The 25,896-nt window shown below is 37.4% G+C and overlaps 2 protein-coding genes across 8 annotated transcripts in view; both read left to right on the top strand.

Moving 5' to 3' along the window:
- The window catches only part of AFTPH (aftiphilin), a 71,754-nt gene that overhangs the window by 22,887 nt on the left and 22,971 nt on the right, over nucleotides 1-25,896 (top strand). For all 7 annotated transcript variants that reach the window (XR_011255633.1, XR_011255634.1, XM_069583023.1 and 4 more), the window contains 3 exons: nucleotides 7,344-9,307; nucleotides 23,384-23,535; nucleotides 25,625-25,751. Coding sequence is in view for 5 of the 7 variants with exons in the window: in XM_069583023.1 (XP_069439124.1) it covers nucleotides 7,376-9,307; nucleotides 23,384-23,535; nucleotides 25,625-25,751 (2,211 nt within the window). In the remaining 2 variants the exon portion in view is untranslated. The remainder of the gene's footprint in view (nucleotides 1-7,343; nucleotides 9,308-23,383; nucleotides 23,536-25,624; nucleotides 25,752-25,896) is intronic.
- LOC138436820 (heterogeneous nuclear ribonucleoprotein A1-like) lies at nucleotides 11,833-17,071 on the top strand. The gene has a single exon (XM_069583026.1). The coding sequence runs from the start codon at nucleotides 15,763-15,765 to the stop codon at nucleotides 16,720-16,722; it is 960 nt and encodes a 319-aa protein (XP_069439127.1). The 5' UTR covers nucleotides 11,833-15,762; the 3' UTR covers nucleotides 16,723-17,071.

The raw sequence follows: 25,896 nt of genomic DNA, 5'->3' as shown, positions 1-25,896 counted from the left end.
AGAAATAAGAACCTGTGTTCACACAAAAACCTATATGTAAATGTCTTTAGCATCTTTATTATAAATACTATTTAAATATACTATTAGTGTATATTATTAATGAGTTGGTGATGGACAGGGAAGCCTGGTATGCTGCAGTCCATGTGGTCGCGAAGAGTCGGACATGACTGAGCAACTGAACTGAACCCACTCCAGTATTCATCTACTCAGGCAGTCCTTACCACAACCCCAAGCGACTCTGAAGAGTCTTCAACACCACAGTTCAAAAGCATCAATTCTTCGGTGCTCAGCGTTCTTTATAGTCCAACGTTCACATCCATACATGACTACTGGAAAAACCATAGCTTTGACTAGACAGACCTTTGTCGGCAAAGTAATGTCTTTGCTTTTGAATATGCTGTCTGGGTAGGTCATAACTTTTCTTCCGAGGAGTAAGCGTCTTTTAATTTCATGGCTGCAGTCACCATCTGCAGTGATTTTTGGAGCCCAAGAAAATAAAGTCTGACACTGTTTTCCCATCTATTTGCCATGAAGTGATGGGACCAGATCCCATGATCTTAGTTTTCTGAATGTTGAGTTTTAAGCCAGCTTTTTCACTCTCCTCTCTCATCAAGAGGCTGTTTAGTTCTTCTTTGCTTTCTGCCATAAGGGTGGTGTCATCTGCATATCTAAGGTTATTGATATTTCTCCCGGCAATCTTGATTCCAGGTTGTGTTTCATCCAGCCCCGGACCTTAAGTGCATTATACTGAATGAAAAAAGTCAACCTCAAAAGGTTACCTGCTGTATGATTCTATGTACATAACACTTTTCATAAAATTAAAGGAGATGTAGAATGGATTAGTGGTTGCCCAGGGACAGTGTATTAAAAAGCAGAGACATCACTTTGCCATCAAAGGTCCATATATCAAAGCTATGGTTTTTCCAGTAGTCATGTATGAATGTGAGAGTTGGACCATATAGAAGGCTCAGTGACAAAAAATTGATGCTTTTGAACTGTGGTGCTGGAGAAGACTCTTGAGACTCCCTTGAACTGCAAGGAGATCAAACCAGTCAATCCTAAAGGAGATCAACCCAAAATATTCATTGGAAGGACTGATGCTGAAGCTAAACTTCCAACGCTTTGGCCGCCTGGTGCCAAGAGCCAGCTCATTGGAAGAGATCCTGATGGTGACAAAAATTGAGGACAGGAGGAAAAGGGAGATGAGATGGTTGGATGGCATCGCTGACTCAATGGACATGAGTTTGAACAAACTCCAGGATATAGTGAAAGACAGGGAAGCTTGGTGTGCTGCAGTCCATGGGGTCTCAAAGAATTGGACACAACTGAGCAACTGAACAACCTCAACAGGGACAGAAATGGGTTGGAAGAGTGGGGGCAGGTCTGTATCTTGATACTGGTGGTTACATAGATCTGTACATGGCATGAAATTGAACTATACATGAACACAAAATAATGTAAGGTTTTTTCCTTCCTTTTTTAAATGGTGAAAACAGAATAAAGGTCTGTAGTTCAGTTGATGGTAATACCAGTGTTTCCAGTTTTGCTATTATGCTAGAACTATCTGAGATGTCACCATAGGAGCTGGGTGAAGGGTGCGCAGGACTTTACCATTTTTGCAACTTCGTTCATCTGTTATTCTTTCAAAGAAAAACATTTTAAAAAATAAGGTAGGTTATACACTCACATTCATGGAAGCATGATTCACAGTAGCCAAAATGTGGAACCAACCCATCTGTCCATCAACAGATGATAGTATCACATACAATAGGATCATATTCAACCTTAAAAAGAATGCAGTTCTGACACATGCTGCAATATGTATAAACCTTGAGGACATCATGGAAAGTGAAGTAAACCAGTTACAGAAGAACAAATACTGCATGATCCTTCTTACAGGAGGCACCTAGAGTAGTCACAATTCCTAGAGACAGAAAGAGGAATGGTGGCTGCAGGAGCTGGGGGGTGAGGACGGAGAATGGGGAGTTGTCATTTAGTAAGTACAAAGGCACTTTGATGTTTTGGAGGATAAAAAAGTTCCAGAGATTGATGCTGGTGATGGTTGTACAACAGTGTCAATACACTTAAAGCCACTGAACCATACACTTAAAAGTGGTTTAAATTTGGTAAATTTTATGCATATCTGCTGTAATTGTTAATAAAGCATTATTATTGTGTAAGTAACACATTTTATTATAAAACAGGCATATTTAAATGTAAGCATAAATCTCCTGGGATGCTTTTAACCTTTTTTCATTTTTCATCTTGCAGTAATCAGAAACTTATAAAAAGATTATTTTTTTTCCCAGAACAGTTTGAGACTGTTGCCCCATCTCTTCCAAATATTTCAGTGTGTATACCGAGAACTTCTCTTACATAACCACAACACTACCATCAAAATCAAGAAATCATCAGTGCATTGCTGCTAATCCTTGGGCCTGATTCAAGTCTCACAGTCATCCAATAATGACCTTTATAAAAAGGGGAGCCAGTTGAGAATCAAGTGTAGTATTTACTTGCCACAGCTCTTTAGTCAACTTCAATCTGAAATAGTTTTCCAATTTTTCTGTTACTTTCATGGCATTGATACTTTTGAAGATTATTATAGACCAGTTGTTTCATAGATTCTCTCTCAATTTGAATTTGTCTGAAGTTTTCTCATGAGTTGAGTCAGACTGTGTATTTTTGGCAGGGATTCCAGAAAGGAGTCTGTGTCCTCATTGCATCTTATCAGGTGATGCATGATTTCTGTATTTCTGCTTCTAATGATACTGACTTTGATCACTTAATCTAAGTGTCAGTCTTCACCAAGGGAAAGTTACCCTTGTTCCCTTTGTAATTAAGTATGTTGTGGGGAGGTATTTTGAAGCTGTGCGATATCTTGTTCCTAATCTAACTTTCAGTTTATTCATTTACATGTTTATATCCATGAGGGCTGATAGTTTATTATTTTATTCAGTGAATTATAATCCATCATCATCTTTATTTTGATCCTGAAGTTGTCCCTGATTTAAACAGTAGTAACCCCTTCAAGCTGGTTTTTGTGTCCTTTTGACATATCTGCATCATTATGATTGCTTTTAAATTTAAAAAAGGAATTATATTAAAAAGATTCAGAAGGATCCTATTGTAATGATATGGCATAATTTGCTTATGTAATCCCTCTGGAGCGTGTTGTTTAACAGAAAAAAAAAATAGAGTTCGTATGCTGCTAAGTCACTTCAGTTGTGTCTGACTCCGTGCGACCCCATAGACAGCAGCCCACCAGGCTCCCCCGTCCCTGGGATTCTCCAGGAAGAAGATTCTCCAGGCAACTGGAATGGGTTACCATTTCCTTCTCCAATGCATGAAAGTGAAAAGTGAAAGTGGAGTCACTCAGTCGTGTCCAACTCTTCTCGACCCCATGGACTACAGCCCACCAGGCTCCTCTGCCCATGGGATTTTCCAGGCAAGAGTACTGGAGTGGGGTGCCATTGCCTTCTCCAAGAGTTCATATAGTATAGCCAAATTGCCTTCTGTGTCTGTGTGCAAGTGTCCCTCTCGCCACACTTTCATTAACAATTGGAGAGTATTTTTAAACACTAGGAACTTCATAATTGTAGGGAAACTGTTAGAGGCCAAATGACCTTGTACACCCAGCATTAGAAGCAGTTATCAGGAAGCTCAACAAGGGAAGAAAATAGAATCTATGTGTATCTTTTACTGTGTGTATGATTTTCTCTTTAAATCGGCAGGGAAAAAAAAGTATCTTGGAACTAAAGCAGTTATTTCCTTCTTTATAATGCTGATTTCATAAGGTAAACAATTTAAAGTAGATATATTACAATGGGATCTTTTTTCTTCTGACTTGCTTATTTCTCTTAGCACTGACCAGTCATTAACCTAAAGATCTTTTTGTGTTCTGAAGCCATTTTCTGCTAACCAGCTATATAACTCAGTAAAGTTGCTTATCAGTGAGCCTCATTTTCCTCCTCTCTGAATTAAATTATGTGGTTTATAAGGCATCTTCTCTCTAAAACTGGAAGATCTTAAGAAATTTTATCCTGAGAGTTGAAAGAATTTATTGTTGTTATCTTGCAAAACTGGTTGAATTTTGTAGTAAACAATTTCCTCTTGTGTCGAACTTGACAACTGTGAGGATCAATTTATTGTTTATGGGCTGTTTTTATTCTAGGACTTTGATATTACTCTTCCCTTTCCTTTTACTGATAAGTCTGTCTTGTGACACTTTTGACTGTTTAGTACAGGGGAAAATAATAACTCATACACAGATTCCATTTAAGAATTAAATGTGTTTAAAAAAAAAAAAGGAGATATCATAAATTAACAGGCCTGGGAAGAATTATTCAAGAAATGTGACTGTGATAATTGCTAGTTACGAAAAAATTCACTTAGACCTTTGCTTTAGACCATATGGCAAAATAAATTGTAAATGTATTAAATGTGAAAAAAAAAACCTGTAAAATAGAAGAAAATAAAAGTGAATATTTATTAAATTTAAAATTTAAGCCTTTATGACAGCAAAATAATGAAGAAAACTACTAATGGAAAATCACTTTGACCCCTTAAAAATTAACTTGGGAAGACAGTTTGGCTTATAACATTAATTACACACTTAGCATGTGACCCAGGCTTTGCACTCCTGAGTATTCATCTTAAAGAAGTGAGAGCTCATGTTCACATAACAGTCTGTACACAAATGTTCATAGCAGCTTTACTTGTAGTTGTAAACATACTGAAAATAATCTAGATGTCTTACATGGAGTAAACAGAAAAACAAACTTGATGACATCTGTATAGTGGAATCAGTTCAGTTCAGTTGCTCAGTTGCGTCCGACTCTGAGACCCCATGAATTGCAGCACGCCAGGCCTTCCTGTCCATCACCAACTCCCGGAGTTCACTCAGACTCATGTCCATCGAGTCAGTGATGCCATCCAACCATCTCATCCTCTGTCGTCCCCTTCTCCTCCTGCCCCCAATCCCTCCCAGCATCAGAGTCTTTTCCAGTGAGTCAACTCTTCACATGAGGTGGCCAGAGTACTAGAGTTTCAGCTTTAGCATCATTCCTTCCAAAGAAATCCCAGGGCCCATCTCCTTCAGAGTGGACTGGTTGGATCTCCTTGCAGTCCAAGGGACTCTCAAGAGTCTTCTCCAACACCACAGTTCAAAAGCATCAATTCTTTGTCACTCAGCTTTCTTCACAGTCCAACTCTCACATCCATACATGACCACTGGAAAAACCATAGCCTTGACTAGACGGACCTTTGTTGGCAAAGTAATGTCTCTGCTTTTGAATATGCTATCTAGCTTGGTCATAACTTTCCTTTCAAGGAGTAAGCATCTTTTAATTTCATGGCTGCAGTCACCATCTGCAGTGATTTTGGAGCCCCAAAAAATAAAGTCTGACACTGTTTCCACTGTTTTCCCATCTATTTCCCATGAAGTGATGGGACCAGATGCCATGATCTTCGTTTTCTGAATGTTGAGCTTTAAGCCAAGCTTTTCACTCTCCTCTTTCACTTTCATCAAGAGGCTTTTGAGTTCCTCTTCTCTTTCTGCCATAAGGGTGGTGTCATCTGCATATCTGAGGTTATTGATATTTCTCCCAGCAATCTTGATTCCAGCTTGTGCTTCTTCCAGCCCAGCATTCCTCATGATGTACTCTGCATAGAAGTTAAATAGTGGAATACTACTTAGCAATAAAAAGGAATGAACTGTGAGTACATACAACAACATAGATGGATCTTGAGAGCATTAAGCTGAGTGAAAAAGCCAGCTTCACAGGGTTACATATTACATAATTCCATTTAGATAACACTCTTGACATAGCAAAATTATAATGATGGAGAATAGATTAGTGGTTTCCAACAGTTCGGGTTTATGGAAGGGCATGACTATTTAGGGATTGCACAAAGGACTTTATACTGATATTATTGAACTATTTTTGCAACAGTTCTAACCCCAATTATAGTGACAATGAAATCTAATCTGCACGTATGATCAGTTTCATAAAACTGTGCAGACACCCTAAGAAAGGAAAAGTGATGAAATCTAACCAAGCTGTGTAGCTGATTTAGTAGGTTACATGGATGTCTGTTTCAGGGTTTGGTCGTGTGCCATTCTTGTTCACTGTGTTCTTACTGAGGGAAACTGGGTGAGAGCATGCAGGAGAACTCTCTGTACTGTGTTTACAGCTTCTTGTCAACCTAAGCAATTTCAAAATGGAAAGTTACAAAAAATTAAACTATGGTATATTCAGGTAATGGAATACCATTCAGTAGTTTAAGAAAATAAGTTTTCAAGCCATGAAAAGACATGGAGGAAGAACCTTCAATACATATTAGTAGGTGGAAGAAGCCAATCATACAGTATATACAGGCTGCATACTCTGTAATTCTAATTGCATAACATTCTAGAAAAAGCAGAACTATGGAGACAGTAAGAAAATCCGTGCTTGCCAGGGTAGGGGAGAGGGACAGATGAATAGAGTTAGGTGGAACGCAGGATTTGGGGGACAGTGAAACTACCCTGTGTCATACTGTAATGGTGGGTGCATGTCTTTATGCAGTTGTCCAAACTCAGAATGCTAGCACCAAGAATGAACCCTAATAAGAACTATGGACTTTGGGTAATGATGTGTCAGTGTAGGTTCATCAGTAGTAACAAACACAGCACTTCGGTAGAAGATGTTCATAACAGAGGAGACTATGCAAATTAATGCAGGTAGGATCCGTATGGGAAGTTTCTATATCTTCTGCTCAATTCTATTGTGAACCTAAAGCTTCTCTGAAAAAATAAAACCAGAAAAAGTTAACTTGAGTCAGAAATAAACATTGAAAAGCAAATTGAAGAAAATATATGCAGCCATTATTAAAGACAGCATTTTCATTTTATTTATAAAGAACTCCTACAAATCCACAAGGCAAGTCCTGAGTCCCCAGTGAACTAGAAGGAGAGTCTAAGAGAACAAGCAAGTGCTTGTTACAAAAGATGTACTTTTGTAAGTGTTTATTTGAAATTTTCTGGAATCCTCAGATTCAGTAATGTGCTATCAATGCCCTTGGAAACATACACTGTAAAAGGTGTTTTGTTTTGGTTTCTTTTGCCATTATATTATAGCTGTGTAATCTTACCTAAGATAAAAATAATTGTGTTTTTTTAGGTTTTTAAAATTTTTTATTTAATTTTTAATTGAAGGATAATTGCTTTACAGAAAAATAGTTTAAAAATAAAAAGCAGAGCACTGTAAATTTACACTGTTTTGAAGTTTCTTTGAGAGAATTCTGAATGACTTTGTTATATGTAATCTGTTCCCTAAAAAAAAATCTTTTTTTTTCCCCAGGTGTAAATTAAGTATTTGAAAGCAATTGAACGATGGAGCCAGACATCATTCGAATGTACTCTTCATCCCCACCACCACTAGACAATGGAGCTGAGGATGATGATGACGATGAATTTGGGGAATTTGGTGGGTTTTCTGAAGTTAGCCCTTCTGGTGTAGGGTTTGTTGATTTTGATACACCAGATTACACTCGTCCCAAGGAAGAGTTTGTACCTTCAAACCATTTTATGCCAATTCATGATTTCTCAGAAAATGTAGATAGCCTTACAAGCTTTAAGTCCATTAAAAATAGTAACGATAAGGACATCACTGCTGAACTTTCTTCTCCTGTGAAAGGACAGTCTGATGTTTTACTTTCTACCACCAGCAAAGAAATAATTTCATCTAAAACTTTAGATACTTCCATTGATGGCATAGAAAGTCCACGAGATTTAAATAAAGAAGTCGAGCAGAGACAGAATGTTGGAACACCTGAAAGTTTCTCTCCAGGAGATTTTAGAACTGATCTGAATGTTGTTCATCAGAACAAGCAGTTAGAGAGCTGCAATGGTGAAAAGCCTCCTTGTCTGGAGATTCTAACAAATGGGTTTGCAGTGTTGGAAACTGTAAATCCTCAGGGAACAGATGATCTGGACGCTGTAGCTGATTCAAAAGGACGAAAGCCTGTTAGCACTCATAGTACTGAGTATAATTTAGACTATGCACCTAGTCCCGCTGAGGAATTTGCAGATTTTGCCACATTTTCCAGAAAAGAAAGGATACAACTAGAAGAAATAGGATGTGCAGTTTTAAATGATGAAGCACTAACCATTCAGGAAAACAATAAAATTAATAGAGTCAATGAACTGAATTCTGTAAAAGAAGTTTCTTTGGATAGAAGCTTTGATGATAAAGGAGACACTGCTAGAAAGGATCAGGTTTGTGTTTCAGAAATAAGCATAGCGAGTGACAGGGGTTTCAGCAGGGGAAAGCAAGGCCTTCCCACATTGCAACAAGATGAATTTTTCAATTCAAGGGTTCAGTCAGAGGCTTGGAGTTTGGCAGACCCAGCTGAAAATTCAGAAGCCAGTAGGAGAGAACAATGTAAAGCTGAGGAAAATCTTGATTTATTCACTTCTAAATGTGCTGACCTGTGCATGGTTTCTACTAAAACTTTGGATGCAGATGACGAAGTTGGTTCTTCCAAAGAAGAAATTAGAGGGTTTACTGACTCCCAGAGCCTCAGCTTTGATCCTACAGAAGAAAATGTTTTGGATGATTCTGTGAGTGTAAAAAATGATGATAGTAGTAATGACTTTGTGACTTGCAACGATACCATTGAGGATGATTTTGGTGACTTTGGCACAGCCAGTGGCACAACTCCACCTTTTGTTACTGCTGGTACACAAGATTCAATGAGTGATGTCACTTTTGAAGAGTCCTCAGAGCACTTTCCACATTTGAGTGAACCAGGTGATGACTTTGGAGAATTCGGGGAATCAAATACTGTCTCTTGCCAAGAGGAGATTGTATTTTCTGAGTCAGACCTAAAACAGACTTCTGATAGTTTATCAGAGGGATGCAGTTTGGCAAGAAAACCTACTGGGACAGGCACTGAACCTATTTCAAAACTGGAAATTGGGCAAGAAGGTGAGTTTGGAGACTTTGATTCTGTGCCAAATATTCAAGATGACTGCAGTGCTTTTCAAGACTCGGATGATTTTGCGGACTTCAGTTCAGCTGGTCTTAGCCAGGTTGTAGATTGGAATGCTTTTGAGGATGGACAGAAAGATAGCTATTCCTGGGCTGCTTTTGGAGACCAGCAAGCCACTGAATCTCATCATCGAAAGGAAGCCTGGCAGTCGCATAGGACAGATGAAAAGATTGATGCTCCAGGAACCCCCAAAGTGCACAGTGTCTCCTTAGCAGCTTCCAAAGGAGCAGTTGCTGGTGGTCATTTACACGAAACAACCACTTCAGTTCAGGTATTTACTGATTTTTCTCTATTTTGTATAACAGTGCTGTGGAGGTCTCTAATTTAGCTTTTCAAAAAGCATTTTTTAATTGGGTCCCTGTTAAAGGAGTCTCTTTATGATACATAATGTTTGCCAGATTTGTAGATTAGTTACATGTTTCACAATCACTTGATTAACTTTAAAGAGACATTCCTATAATAATGCTTGGTAAGATTTTTCTTTATCTGTTTCTTTAATATTTATAGAAATTCATCAACTTAGTTTTTTGGTAGGTGTAAATACCACTTATGTAAAAATTCATTAATTAGCTAATGAACTATTCTAGCAAATCCTTCAGTTTCTACCTTAAGAGTGATTTTACAAGGTTAAACTAAGATTTAAGCTTCAGAAAGTAATCTCTTAATTTTGTCTAGGACAAATTTTGATTGCAGACAAGAGCAAGCAGAATTTGAAACCTGTCTGCTGAAGGCTATAGGGACTTGAAGGTTAGAGAAAGGATTTAAAGAAAGCAGATTTGGGCCTCAGAGTTTAATAGCTAATAAAAGACCTGGGGTGAGGCTGTGAGATAGATTAAGGGTTAGACCTAAAACAAGAAGGCTTCCCTGGTTGCTCAGATGGTAAAGAATCTATCTGCAATGCAGGAGACCAGTGTTGGATCCCTGGGTTGGGAAGATTCCCCTGGAGAAGGGAATGGCAACCCACTCCAGTATTCTTGCCTGGGAAATCCCATGGACAGAGGTGCCTATGGGGTCACAGAGAGTAGGACACAACTGAGGGTTAGACCTAGGACAAGAAACAGCCATACCTTGACTTAATGTGACTGTTTATTTGCTTATAATTTCTTGCAAATGTATGTTTATGTTTACTTTTCTTAGGGATTAGCCTTGTCAGGGAGAATATTTTTACCCCTTAGCCCTTGTCCTTTATCTTTTTCTGGTCCAGACTTTCAGAGAAGATTCATTAAGGTTTATTTTGACCTGAAGTAGCCCCTAAAGTAGAGGTGCAGTATGTTATTCAGATTGTTCTGCAGTCCTGAGTTGTACCCTGTGCTACATTTAACCTTTCCTCAACCCTAGGAGTGTAGAATAGAGCATTTCCTTGAAAATCATTGCTTTTTATTGATACGTGTATTATTACCAAGTATTAACTTGGTCCACCGGCCTATTTTAAAGATACTGAGAATAAGAATCAACAAAATCTGATTCTTCAGTTATCTTTTGCTAAGCAAACCATTTTCAATTGAAAATATTTCTGAAGTCTGGTTAATTTAAATGGTTATACATCATTGCTTTGATAGCTCTAATACATTAAGATATTATAGAAATTATGGTACCACCCATTGGAGTGTACAACAAATCACTTTTCATTTGACATTGAGTGTCTGAACAGCTTAATTTGCTAATTCAGTTATTACATGGTTTGGCTAATGTGTATTATTCTTGTTGAATAATTCATTATTGAGGCAGAAGCTTACAATTTTAAACAAAGAGTGAATTATATAACACAAAGCAAAGACTATTGGTTTTTGACCTAATCCTTTCCCTGTTTACTTTCATCTTGCTAGAGTATAGGTTGACACTGGTATTGGATGGTCTTTAATTTATAGCCTTAGAACTTGAAACATCATCATTATATAATGAATCTTTAAAGTATAACCACTTAAAAAAGGATTTTTTTGCAACCTATGAGCTGATTAAAGTTATTTATGTGTAATTTGATAACTAGATATACTAGAAGGAAATAAAGTACATGGGCTTTATGGAATCTTACAGATCTTAGTTCGAATCTTGACTCAGTGCCGTATAACATTATGATTTTGGACAAACTACTTCTGAACTCAGTTGTCTGTAAAAAGGAGATAATATCTATAGCAGCAGACTTTTGTGAAGATAAAAGGACAGTAAATCTTTTAATGAGTGAAAAAAATACACTGAAAAATAAGAATCTTGTAGTATGATTCTGTTTTGTAAAAATAAAACACAAATGGTATAGATATAGCAGGATGCATTGACTTCCTGAGATTTGTCTGGTTCCATTCTCAAGCTTTTCTTTTTGCTGAATGGGTTATGCAAAATGAACAGAACTTGGAGATGGATGTTGGAAAGGAGAAACTGCTGAAAGTGGGGCTAGAAGAGGAATTTGGAGAGGAATTGAGTTGGGGAGATGGAAAGGGACTTTCATCCTTATCCTGCTGTCGTGAAGGAGGCCTGTGACCTGTAGTTTCTTCCTTTGTCAGAATCTGCTGAAATGCACATTAATCTAGTTCTCTTAGAGAGGGGTAGATTTACTAATATTTATCTTAAAATCTTTATCCTAGCTGCTACCATGTAATGGGGGACAGCACAGAAATCCTCACATATTAATATAAGCATTAGTTGTTTTTTTTTAATTGTAAGTTGTAAAACTTTGATTGTAGATTGAATCTTACCAAGATACAGCGATTCTCTCCTGAACAGAGTGCCATCAAATTGTACTTTGACAGAATGTTGTGAGAGTCTTCTAGAATTCAGAGCTCAGTTAATGCAATTAAGCAAACACAGGGAACAGTTCATTGTTTGTGAAGTCAGACAAATGGTATAGTAGTTGTTTCAAATTTCTTTGACTTTTCACTATGTATGTGACATTGGCCAGGTCCCTATTTTTAGTATTTTTCTATTTTCAGTCTACCAAAGGGATATCTTAACATTTTAATGAAATATCTTCCCTAGATTGAGACAATCAATTATTGCAACCTTATTGCAATAATTTGTTACTTAGGGAAGAGTCTAGAAAACACTCTCAAATTTCTAAAATGTTCCTAGTCAACCCAATTCTCAAATGTGATTCCAGTAAGCCTCAGAGGGATCAGGCCTTGATGTAAAAATCATAATGGCCATTTATTGAGAAATATTCTTCCCCCTCAGTGAATTTTTTTTTTCTGAGAACCCAGAGTTCAGTTTATTCATTTTTCTGTTAACATTCTTATAAATTGTAGAGAAAAGCAAATTAGTGATGTCTCTAGTATACGAATCGGAAAAAGGTCAAAACTATTTTTCACTTATGGGGCTAAGATTTGAACAAAATAAAATGACAATAATAAAAATCTCCTTACTTTGAAAGCAGTGTTTTTTTTCAAAAGACCATTATGTGTATTGTTTTAACTGTTTTATTTTTTGTAATCTGTTAATGTTCTAGAAAGGAACCTTGATTGAAATAGACAAGATGCTTTTTCCTAGATATATGATAAAGGCAGTAATGTCATGAACACTGCATTAAACCCTGAGCTTTTGTAAAAATTTTAAAATGTTGCTCTGGGTGTTATTTGAGAATTTAGGTAATTGGGGTAAGTAATCTCTTTATATTAATTGGCTATAGAAAAGGAAGCTATGAATCATTTTCTTTTATTAGCCATCTAATTGATAACACTACTGGGAAAATGTTATTAGAAGAAGATTTATCTTGAGAGCTTTAAAAATTGAATGTCCCAAAAATGAAAAAGAAGAGAATCACTAATACTTTGGCTTATGTTATTTTGAGATTCAGTTATTGGTTTGCTTAGCAGAGTCAGCATTCTCTTACTGAGTGTAATGACATATTCACCTTCGTTTATTTAATCACCTGCCTGAGATTTGTGCAGGTTTTCCTTTCTGTTGGTGAACACTTAAACTTATGACTGAAAACATAAGTAAGCAACAAAACAAATTAAGTAGTCAAAAGGTACAACCTTCCAATTACAAAATAAATCAGTCTTAGAGATATAATGTACAGCATGGTGATCAGTTAGTAATACTGCATTTTGTATTTGAAAGTTGCTAAGAGAGTAGTTCTTAAAAGTTCTCATCATAAGAAGAGAAAAATATGTGACTATGGTGATCATTTTGTAGTATATACATATATTGAACTATTCATATGAAACATAATATTATAAGTCAATAACATCTCAATTTGAAAAGAAAGAAATTGAGATTTTAGGCCTTATAGCTCTTTGCTTGCTTGAAGTGTTTGGACAGCAATTACTTTTATTTCTGTCAGAAAATTTGAAATTCTGGTCTTTAATTCCAAAATAGAAATACTGTATTATATTTTTCCAGAAATTGTACAAAAGCAGCAAACCATCTTTTTAGAGCAGAGGGAATTGGTTACTCTTCTTAATATAGCTTGAAGTTACGGATTGATAAGTATACAATTGTAGATTGTACTTGATATCTTACTTAATATTTAATGATGGTAAGGCATAAGATATCCTCTTAAATGGAAGATTAAATTGCCCGGTGGATTTTATGTTTCTTCTAAACTTCCACTTAAGAACAAGACCTAATGCTATCAATATTAAAACTGTTGACACGATCGACTACTGTTTGTAAGGAAGAAAGGAAAACTAACTAGAAATATGTTGAAGGAATTTTTAAAAATTACCCTAAAAAAATCAAGATACTTTAAAAGAGGTGTGCTTTTGTCTGGCCTAAGAGCCAGATTCTAGGATCTTCGGTGCTGGCATTATACACTCCTTTGGAACTTTGAATGAGAGTTTCAATACACAGTCTCTTTATACCCCAGTGTAGTCATTTATACAAAACAGAGATGTATTAGTCAAAGGTTCTCCAGAGAAATAGAACCAGGAAGTTGGATACATAGATGCATGCATGCATGGAAAGACAGACTGACCAGTTTTTTATAAGGAATTGTCTCATGCAGTTATGGAGGTGATAATGGACATCCTATGATCTACAGTCTACAGACTGTCTTCAGTTGATTGAAGGCCATCCATATTAAGGAAGACAATCTGCTTTACTTAGTCTACCGATCCAAATGTTAATCTCATTCAGCAACACCCTCACATATATATCTAGAATAATGTTTAACCAAATGTCTGGGCACCTCTTGGCCCTGTCAAGTTAAAATTAGCCATCACAAGAGGGAATACCATATGTCCATATATAGCTTTCAGGATTTTTGGAAGACCTGTAACCTGTTTGTAACTGAGCCATATCAGCTGAGAAGCTCTGCGTTAGATCGTATGACTTACTTGCGTCAGTGAATAAAGTGAAATGATTGCTTGTATATCCAAGGGCTTTCTTCCTCCAAACCCAGACATGGAGATAGGACAGAACTAGGAGTGAGTATAATTTAGGCTTAGTGCTTTGCCCTCATTGATGAATTAAAACATTTGGTAATCATTTTTGCTTTCCCAGAAATCCTGTATGGGTTGAAGAAAATAAAATATAGAGATATTCAAGGTAATGAAGACCCTAATACATCTTTCCTAATAGGAAAGCATATATATGAGAAATGAGAAAATTGGGAAAGATAGGGAAATCCTATAAAAGCCAGTGAACCTTTGGAAGGTAGTATAGCCATGACCACATATGATTTTTGTGAGCCCCTTCCCCTTGAATTCTGTTTTATAACTTGGTATAAAAATGAGTATGCTAATATTAACTATTAAAATGTTTTCATGAACCCTTAAAATTATTGTGGACCCCAGGCCCTGTGCCTACTGCAGAAGTTGGTCCTGGTTATAATACAGTTCAGTTGCTCGGTCATGTCCGACTCCTTGTGACCCCATGGACTGCAGCACGCCAGGCTTCCCTGTCCATCACCAATTCCCAGAGCTTCTTCAAACTCATGTTCATCAAATCAGTGATGCCATCCAACCATGTCATCTTCTGTCATCCTCTTCTCCTGCCTTCAATCTTTCCCAGCATCAAGGTCTTTTCCAGTGAGTCAGTTCTTCCCATCAGGAGTTTCAGCTTCAGTATCAGTCCTTCCAATGAATATTCAGGACTCATTTCCTTTAGGATTGACTGGTTTGATCTCCTTGCAGTCCAAGGGACTCTCAAGACTCTTCTCCGACACTACATTTCAAAAGCATCAATTCTTCGGCACTCAGCTTTCTTTATAGTCCCAACTGTCACATAGGTGACTACTGAAATACCATAGCTTTGACTATACGAATTTGTCACTAAAGTAATGTCTCTGCTTTTTAATATGTTGTCTAGGTCAGTCATAGCTTTTCTTCCAAGAAGCAAGTGTGTTTTAATTTCATGGCTGCAATCACCATCTGCAGTGATTTTGGAGCCCAAGAAAATAAAGTCTGTCACTGTTTCCATTGTTTCCCGATCTATTTGCCATGATGTGGAATACATTATTGATACCTAAAAATCAAGGCTCTGGAGTCACCCTCCTAGATTCAGATCCAGGTTCAGCACTGACTTGCATTAGCTTCTTCCCTGAACCTGAGATGTAGAGAACAGTAATAGGACTTATTCAAAACTCTCATTATAAAGTTAAAATGAAATTGTACATATGAAGGTGCTTAGCACAGTGTCTTGCACATAACAAGTGTTCAATAAATGTTAGCTGTTAGTGAATAATCTCAGAAATGGATTTCTTAAAAATGGCTTTTAAAGGTGCACGAAAGCTTTTCTGCCCGTGGATGCCGCCGAGAAAGCATTGTTGAAGTCTTCCCCGCCTCCACTGCCGTCATGTCTAAATCAGAGTCTCCCAAAGAGCCCGAACAGCTGCGGAAGCTCTTCATCGGAGGATTGAGCTTTGAAACAACCGATGAGAGTCTGAGGAGCCATTTTGAGCAATGGGGAACGCTCACAGACTGTGTGGTAATGAGGGATCCAAACACCAAGCGATCCAGAGGCTTCGGGTTTGTCACATACGCCACGGTGGAGGAGGTGGATGCGGCCATGAATGCAAGGCCACACAAGGTGGACGGAAGAGTTGTGGAACCAAAGAGGGCCGTCTCAAGAGAAGATTCTCAAAGACCTGGTGCCCACTTAACTGTGAAAAAGATTTTTGTTGGTGGCATTAAAGAAGACACTGAAGAACATCACCTGAGAGATTATTTTGAACAGTATGGGAAAATTGAAGTAATTGAAATCATGACTGACCGAGGCAGTGGCAAAAAGAGAGGCTTTGCTTTTGTAACCTTTGATGACCATGACTCCGTAGACAAGATTGTCATTCAGAAATACCACACTGTGAATGGCCACAACTGTGAAGTGAGAAAAGCCCTGTCTAAGCAAGAGATGGCTAGTGCTTCATCCAGCCAGAGAGGTCGAAGTGGTTCTGGAAACTTTGGTGGCGGTCGTGGAGGTGGTTTTGGTGGGAATGACAACTTTGGTCGTGGAGGAAACTTCAGTGGTCGAGGTGGCTTTGGTGGCAGCCGCGGTGGTGGCGGATATGGTGGCAGTGGGGATGGATATAATGGATTTGGTAATGACGGAAGCAATTTTGGAGGTGGCGGAAGCTACAATGATTTTGGCAATTACAACAATCAATCTTCAAATTTTGGACCCATGAAAGGAGGAAACTTTGGAGGAAGTTCTGGCCCCTATGGTGGTGGAGGCCAATACTTTGCCAAACCACGAAACCAAGGTGGCTATGGTGGCTCCAGCAGCAGCAGTAGCTATGGCAGTGGCAGAAGGTTTTAATTACTGCCAGGAAACAAAGCTTAGCAGGAGAGGAGAGCCAGAGAAGTGACAGGGAAGCTACAGGTTACAACAGATTTGTGAACTCAGCCAAGCACAGTGGTGGCAGGGCCTAGCTGCTACAAAGAAGACATGTTTTAGACAATACTCATGTGTATGGGCAAAAAACTCGAGGACTGTACTTGTGACTAATTGTATAACAGGTTATTTTAGTTTCTGTTCTGTGGAAAGTGTAAAGCATTCCAACAAAGGGTTTTAATGTAGATTTTTTTTTTTGCACCCATGCTGTTGATTGCTAAATGTAATAGTCTGATCATGACGCTGAATAAATGTCTTTTTTTTTTTTTTTTAATGTGCTGTGTAAAGTTAGTCTACTCTGAAGCCATTTTGGTAAACTACCCCAACAGTGTGAAGTTAGAATTCCTTCAGGGTGATGCCGGGTTCATTTGAAATTTATTTACAAACCTGCCTGGTGGAGAAGCTGCTGTCTTCAGAACCTTGGTGTAGTTGAGCTGACAGTTACCGTGTTGTGACCTGGAGTTCACCACTGAAAGGGTCACCCATGCAAAGTCATGGAGGTTTTTTTTTTTTTGGTTATTAATGATTGTTGGCACATCCTATGCAATATATCTAAATTGAATTATGGTACCAGATAAAGTTATAGATGGGAATGAAGCTTGTGTATCATCCATTATCATGTGTAATCAATAAAAGATTTAATACCCTCTTGAAAAAAAAAAAAAAGGTGCACGAAACAGTGTTGCCAACTGTTTTGGTGAATAGCAAAATGTAATAGGCAAATGATAATTTGTGTAGGATACCCCTAGTTGGCCTGTATACTCATCTGTCAGACTATCTTGAGAGTTAAACTGCTGATTCTGGCTAGTTTCCCTTCTCAGAATAGTTTTGACAAGTAGGAATTCTTCTGAGCACAGGTGTACTCCTCTGTAAGTAGCAGACTTTCTCCCTTGGCTTCCTAGCACTGGGCACAACAGACAAAATAAAAGGGAGCCTGGTACTTGCCTGGAAGAGCAAGTACCCCACATTTGTCAGAGCCCAAGTTTCTTTAAAGGTTTAATGGCCAGATGTGCTGCTGTTTGCAGGCTGGAATTTGATACAATATATCAAACATGGCTCAGTCACCAGTTTTCTAATTCTAAATTCAAGAGAGAATTGATGGTTATTTTTCCTCTTTGAAGTTGAAGGTATTTGAAATTCAAGTAACTGGAGTGGGTAGTTTTTTATTTAGTTACTGTTATCAGTTGAGTTCAGTCACTCAGTCGGGACCTCATGAATCGCAGCACACCAGGCCTCCCTGTCCATCACCAACTCCCGGAGTTCACTCAGACTCACGTCCTAACCTCAGCTAAATATTTAGTATGCTGAATGTGTGTGTACTTTTTTTTGTTACCATCACGTTGATTAGAAGTGCAACACTGACTCTTTAGTAAAAATTTACAGTTTACTTTGTTAGAAACTAAATTGTAGTTTAGATGAATAATTTGCTCATGTATAGTAGTCTAAGTCAAAGTTTAAAAAATATTTCACTTTATTGACTTTAAGGCTGTTGTACATATTAAATTACCTTGGCTGGCAGTGTTGAGGGAAAAAATGCATGTATTTAAAAATAATTAAAATTATTTAATAATCTTAAAGACAAAAACCTGAAACCTTTAGCAGTATCAATCTTGCTCAAAATAGCAGTGAGTTTTTTAAAATTTAGTGTCTGATTACAGTGTTTCAGAAAATCCGTTATCTGCCTGATCACAGGAGAAGCTATTCTCGTGGTGGGTTCATTTCTCTTCTTCTGGCGTTGATGTTATATTCCTATACCTCTTCTACTTACTAAGTTATTTTAGGCTATGTTCCATCACATCTTTGAACTTTACTGTGCTTCTTGGGAAGTAGAGTACTTAACACGCCTAACGTGTGGTTTACACTCTTTGTATTTCATAATATGATCAAGATTTAAGTCACAAATGCCAACTGTCAACCAAAATGTTCACCAGTTTTTTAAATCCCCAAGAAGTAGCAGTAACAGCTTCTGTTTCTATAAGCAGCTCTTAATGGCAGATATTTTTACTTACCTACTTGTCTCCTGACTTGATAGGAAGAACTTAGGGAGCACGCAAATTATTTGATTATTTAATTTCTTATTACAGTATAGTAGAAATTGATATAAATTGAGACAAGTATTTTAATCATGATATAGAATGTTAAATAGTGGTAGAGAAATAGCCTTAGTGAGATTTGAACCTAGTTTTGACATTTATTTTATCCCTTGGCATGCCATTTTGTCTGTATGTGTCATCTGTATAACAATAGTAGTCATAAAAGCTATCACTTCTTGAGCACACACTGAGTGTCAAATATTCACTCCTCTAATTTATTATTCACCCTGTGAGGTAGGCCCTGATAGCTTCCCTTCTGAAACTGAGTCTCAGCCCCTTGGGTCCACAGTCTTCTACTGAAGTATTATAATTACATCAGCCATTTACTTACTGGAATTAACTACTAGTAAATGAAATTTGGCATTGTTTATTACCATGAACAAGATGTAGCCCTTTTAGCATCAAACTGGTCTTCTGGATAGTTAAAACAATATACATTAAAAAATAATGATATTATTTATATGTGGAATCTAGAATATGATACAAAAGAACCTATCTACAAAACAGAAACAGACTCATAGAGAACAGACTTCTGGCTGCCAAGAGGGAGGGAGGGAAAGGGATGGACTCAACAGTCCTGTTGAGTTTGGGGTTGGTAGATGCAAACTATTTACATTTAAAATGGATAAACAACAAGGTCCTAATGTATGGTACAGGGAACTATACTCAACATCCTGTGATAAACCATAATGGAAAAGAATATTTTTTAAAAATGCATATATGTGTGTACCTGAGTCACTTTGTTGTAAGTCAGATTGGCACAACATTGTAAATCAACTATACTTTAATATACAGTTTAACTTTAAAAAGTAAAATGTTAGGAAATTTAATTTTACTCAGAATCTTTGTTAATTCTCTTAACTGCTTTCTTGTTGAACTGTTAAAGAGTTCCTCCTTATGGTGGGTGGTACTGTTCAGTTAGTGGATTCTGGTTATTTGAATCTTCATTTTAAATTTTTGGCTCTCCCTCAGGAATCAGCAAACTATGGCCTAGGAAACAAATCTGTCCTGTTGCCTGTTTTAGTAAATAAAGTTTCATTGCAATACACCCACACTTATTTGTTTATGGATGGCCTGCAATACAAAATATATTCACTATCTGGCTCTACAGAGAAAAAATCTGCCAACTCCTGCTCTACCTCATTCAACAAAAAGATTTGAAGCAATTGACTTGTCATATCTAATCCTAAAGTCATATGGAACTTCCCTTTAAAATTTCCATGTAATTTTATTCTTTATGAAAAAAGGTTGGGGAAGAAGTTTAAAGCAAAGTTTAAAAGTGGTTATGTTTAAATAACATTCTGTTTCTTCAATACATTCCACTGATGTGAGGATTTGCTCACTAGTATACCTAAGACCCTCGTGACTCAGATGGTAAAGAATCTACCTCCAGTGCAGGAGACCTGGCTTTGATCCCTGGGTCAGCAGGATCCCTGGAGAAGGGAATGGCTACCCACTCCAGCATTCTTACCTGGATATTTCCATAGACAGTCCATGGGATCATAAAGAGTCAGACACGACTGAATGACTAACACTTTCATACGTAAGACCTGGTAGTTACATTTAATGATTGATCAAATGATTAAATATGCTTTGAAATCCTTTCTTTCATCCCTAGAGAGATATATATTTTTTTCTATCCCATAAATGGATAACAAAGAGGATACAAGAAGATTCTGTTTTAATTTACAGAGAAATAAAATTTGGCCATGTGTGAGTTTTTGTTTACCTTCCCTGCCCAGGAGGAGCCAGTGCTTATTATGTTTCCAATTAGATGGTTATCTGATCCCTTTAAAAGTAATGTCTGTCCATTCCCTCTGTTGAAGCGACTAAGTGTGGGTCCCCATGACGCACTCAAGTTTCACAAGCCTTGGGATCTTGAGTCTACTCTTTACTGTAGGTTTCATAATTGATACTGAGAACCTTTTCCCATATCACACACATGAATATAATGAAGGAAGGTGTTAGACTAACTTTTGTAGAGATAGCAAAAAAGTACCCTGAGACTAATTACACAACATTAAGTTTTTTGCTCTGATAATAGTTTTCAAAAGAGATTTTGCTTTAGAAAATAGGTGTATGAAAGTTTTTCCTTTTGTTTTTTATCGTCCTGTTTGCTGACTACACTAAACAACAGAAATCAAGCGTTGACTTGTTTTTGTTACTTGGCAGAAAGTACCATCATTTTGTGGCATTTTTCTTGTATAGTGGGTGGCATTTCAGTGGTACATTTAATCTTTCAGTAAGCTTTAACCTTTTGTATTCCTGGTTGGTGTTTTAAGTAGTAAGGTGAGCTAAGTTGATAACATTTTACATGTATCTGAAATAAAGTTAGGAAAGTGGGAATGAATGTTCTTGTAGGTTGCACATGTAGACAAAACCTACTAGTACCCCCAAAATCTAAGTTAGTCTAAATACAAGTTTCAATCAATAAAAATAGTCCAAAATGCCAGTGTTCTCGGAGAAAATACTCTAGGGAGTATGCAAGCTTTGCTTGGAGGAAAGGTAGTGTACTATTCAAAACCCCAAATATACACACCATAGAAGAGTAGAGAAATGGAATATCTAGAAGATAACACAGATCATCAAAATGACAGATGAGCTGTTAAATTTCTTAGTTATAACAGACATTCTTTCCCCTTTTGTTTGTTCTATTAGAAACAGAGATATTTCTGAAAGGTTTTCACAAGGTCATACTATTATAGCACGGGGACTACATTCAGTGTTTTATGACAAACCATAATAGACAAGAATATGGAAAAGAATGTATATGTGTGTGTGTGTGTGTATATATATAATACATATGTATAACCGAGTCACTTTCCTGTACAGAAGAAATTAACATAACATATAAATCAACTAGCACAAGCTGGAATCAAGATTGCCGGGAGAAATATCAATAACCTCAGACATGCAGATGACATCACCCTTATGGCAGAAAGTGAAGAACTAAAGAGCCCCTTGATGAAAGTGAAGGAGGAGAGTGAAAAAGTTGGCTTAAAGCTTAGAAAACTAAGATCATGGCATCTGATCCCATCACTTCATGTCAAATAGATGGAAACAGGGGAAACAGTGGCTGTCTTTATTTTGGGGGGCTCCAAAATCACTGCAGATGGTGATGGCAGCCATGAAATTAAAAGAAGCTTACTCTTGGAAGGAAACGTATGACCAACCTAGACAACATATTAAAAAGCAGAGACATTACTTTGCCAACAAAGGTCCATCTAGTCAAGGCTCTGGTTTTTCCAGTAGTCATGTATGGATGTGAGAGTTGGACTATAAAGAAAGTTAAGTGCCGAAGAATTGATGCTTTTGAACTGTGGTGTTGGGGAAGACTCTTGAGAGTCCCTTGGACTGCAAGGAGATCCAGCCAGTCCATTCTAAAGATCAGTCCTGGGTGTTCATTGGAAGGACTGATGCTGAAGCTGAAACTCTTAATACTTTGGCCACCTGATGCGAAGAGCTGACTCAGTTGAAAAGACCCTGATGCTGGGAAAGATTGCGGGCAGGAGGAGAAGGGGAGGACAGAGGATGAGATGGTTGGATGGCATCACCAACTCAATGGACATGGGTTTGGGTGGACTCCGGGAGTTGTTGATAGACAGGGAGACCTGGCGTGCTGTGCGGTTCATGGGGTCGCAAAGAGTCAGACACAACTGAGCGACTAAACTGAACTGAACTGATAAATCAACTGTGTTTCAGTAAAAAAATGTTTATTTTAAAAATTAAAAATATTTTCAAAATTCAAATGTTCATGTTTAGGTTCTGTTCAACTATTATATAATAGCATAACACTTCTTGCCAGCATCCAGTCTTATTCTAAATAGAGAGTATATGAGTGGTAGTAAGAAACACCCCAGTGTAGTGAAAAGAATAAGAATATTGTCTGGGTTTTTTGGTTTTGTTTTTGCTTTGGGAAGATAATTCAAACTTTGATTGCTTTCTCACTGTATAATGGGGTAATAATTTCTTCTTTGTAGAATTTTGTAGTCAGGTAAGGTAATGTTTGTAAAGTGACAGGCATAATGCTTGATGTGTAACTACATTTATTTGTCACCAGTGTATCACCACAATTATTTAAAAGTGTTCTATGAGTAGTTATTCTCCCTGGTGGCTCAGACAGTAAAGCGTTTGTCTACAAAGCAGGTAGACCCGGGTCCAGTCCCTGGGTCAGGAAGATCCCCTGGAGAAGGAAATGGAAACCCACTCCAGTACTCTTGCCTGGAAAATCCCATGGATGGAGGAGCCTGACAGGCTTCAGTCCATGTGGTCGCAAAGAGTCTGACACAACTGAGTGACCTGACTTTCTTTAAGAGTAGTTACGCTTCTTTCACGTAGTGCTTCCTGTATCTGTCTAGTAGTTCCTCCACCCCTTAGCAGTGGACAGAATATCGGTCTGTGGGTGTGGGTGTATCTATATTAATGATAAAGCTGTGACATTGTTAAAATTATGAAAGTGAAAATAAACTTTTGGGGGGGGTGTTTTGATGCAGACAGCTTTACTAAACCGCCTGGAGCGAATTTTCGAAGCATGTTTTCCTTCCATATTTGTCCCTGATACTGAAGAAGAAGTTACTTCCCTGAAGCACTTACTGGAAACAAGCACCTTGCCAATAAAAACAAGAGAGGCCTTAGCTGAAAGTGGGTAAGTAGTAGACACTTTTTAGGTCTAGTTGTATATTTGTTAGTTTGACTGTTCTAATTTATAAGGTTATCTAAGGTTATCTTAAACTATTAAGGTTCTAAAACATTAACTTAAGTTTAAAAAATCATATTGTGCCTAAAGATGTAATTAAAAAATCTCTCTACCTCTCCACTTTTGAGCTGTTTTTTAAAAAAAATTTCTAAAGCACTATTCTATCCAGTCAAATTTTTGTATATTATTTTTTGATTTCCTAGTATGATAGTACTCTTGCCTAGAAAATCCCATGGACAGAGGAGCCTGGTAGGCTGCAGTCCATGGGGTCGCTAAGAGTCGGACACAACCGAGCGACTTCACTTTCATGCATTGGAGAAGGAAATGTCAACCCACTCCAGTGTTCCTGCCTGGAGAATCCCAGGGACAGGGCAGCCTGGTGGGCTGCCGTCTATGGGGTCGCATAGAGTCGGACACGACTGAAGTGACTTAGCAGCAGCAGCAGCAACAGCAGTATAATAGATGAGAATTTAGATCTTACATCTGCTGTTTTCCTCCCTTCATCTTCCCATTACACTTATGTCATAGCTTTTGGTTAAATTTTTATTTGGTATTTTCGTTATTATGCTCATGTAAATAATGTTCACAGCTAAGCCACTATTTCTTTTATAGTACACTTTTTTCCTGGATTTAATGATTTCCTCTTTTTTTTAAACTCACTAAATCTGCCCCTACCCTCGAATAGCCTGTTCATACAATCTTACTTGTGATAAGACCTATCAAACTGGCCAATCCATTTGTTTGCCTGGAGTCTTCCATCTTCCAGTTCCTTCCAATCTGAAATAGATCAATCTAGGCGTCCTATCACACGTTGTCTTGGGACTTCCATTCAGTTAAATCCCGTTTTGGTGAAGCACATCCTCTGATAGCCTCCTTGGGGGGTAGGTGGGGGTGGGTAGTGAAGAAAAGGTTCCCAGGAAGTAAAATTTTACTTTATTCCACCCCCACTTCACATTTATAATTTAGAGTCTTTCATTGCTGGTGTTTTGATGTTTTACAGTGAAATATCTTGGTGTGGGTCTTTTTTCATTCATCTGACTGAGTACTAGGCACAACCTTTCAATCAGGAAGCTTCTGTTCTTCCGCACTGAGCAGTTGTCTTACAATGCTAGCTACCTTCCCTCCAGTGCCTCTGTTTTCTTTCTGAAACTGCTATTAAATTTTAGATGTTAGAGGGTCTAGATTGACTTTCCAATTTTAATTTCAAAGTTATTCCTAGATGTTTCTCTTATGTTTCATTACTCACCACCTCTGGAGGCAGTATTTCATAATTTCATTTAAGATGAATATTATTTTTGCTTCTTGACTTTTGTTTTGGGGTGATTTCTGAGACTAAAAGGAGATAAAAAGATTGATGTTTTGCCATCTTGAAACCATTAGATATGTTTTTTAAGAATATGCTAGCTGTACAGACAGTTCATATTCTTAGACCCAAGAGATTCAGTCTAAGGAAATAACAAAATTCTACACTAACACACTGTAAAATACAGGAAGATATTCTTGCCTGACTAGCAATTGGAGCCAACAGTAAAAACAACTTAATTAAAACTGTAGGATTGTGGCTAAATAAATGATGACACATCTGTCTAATAGGACATAATAAACCATTGAAAAAGGTATGTATGTAGATAAGGAAATGCTTAAAGTCTGAAAAAAGAATACAGAATTTTTTGTATACCGTAATTGCAACTGTGTGTGTGGGGGTCAGGACTCAAGGAGAAAACATTAAATAGCTCTAGTAAGATGGTGAAGTGCTCAGTGATTTCTATCCTCTTAAATGCTTTTGTTTTAAAATTAGATAAGAATAACATACAGGCTAAATTTTTGCTTGTTTCAGATGAGTTTAATTTAGTTACTTTCCTAATGACTAAATGTTGGCTGTTGATTTTATTCAGGTAATAGGTATATATATACTCATGTTAGACACAAGATTAATTGGAATGTATAATATTTTATAGTCACTTTAAAAGTAGAATTCATGGTGAAAACTACTGAGTAACCCATTGTTGGTGGCTTCATTGTGTTGTGACCTTTGCAGGGAACTGCTGGATGTGTGGACCGAACTACAGGACGTCCATGATGCACATGGCTTGAGATATCAGTGGGGTGGCTCCCATAGCAACAAGAAACTTTTATGCTCCCTGGGAATAGACACCCGAAACATTGTAAGTTTATTAGTACCTTAGAAAATCCTTTAATCAACTTATGGATGTTTTTAAATTCTTTCACACCTCTGTACAAATTATGACAAACTAGTTTCTCAGAAAAATAGTTTGTTTAAATGTTCATTTATTTTAAATATGCCAACTT

Source organism: Ovis canadensis, chromosome 3, assembly GCF_042477335.2.
Source record: "Ovis canadensis isolate MfBH-ARS-UI-01 breed Bighorn chromosome 3, ARS-UI_OviCan_v2, whole genome shotgun sequence".
In the NCBI taxonomy this organism is placed as follows: domain Eukaryota; kingdom Metazoa; phylum Chordata; class Mammalia; order Artiodactyla; family Bovidae; genus Ovis; species Ovis canadensis.
The sequence above is the reverse complement of the archived record's forward strand: the minus strand, read 5'-3'. Positions and strand labels throughout refer to the sequence as shown.

Bases quoted from the DNA above. Each gene is read 5' to 3' on its own strand.
- LOC138436820 (XM_069583026.1), top strand. From the start codon at position 15,763: ATGTCTAAATCAGAGTCTCCCAAAGAGCCCGAACAGCTGCGGAAGCTC.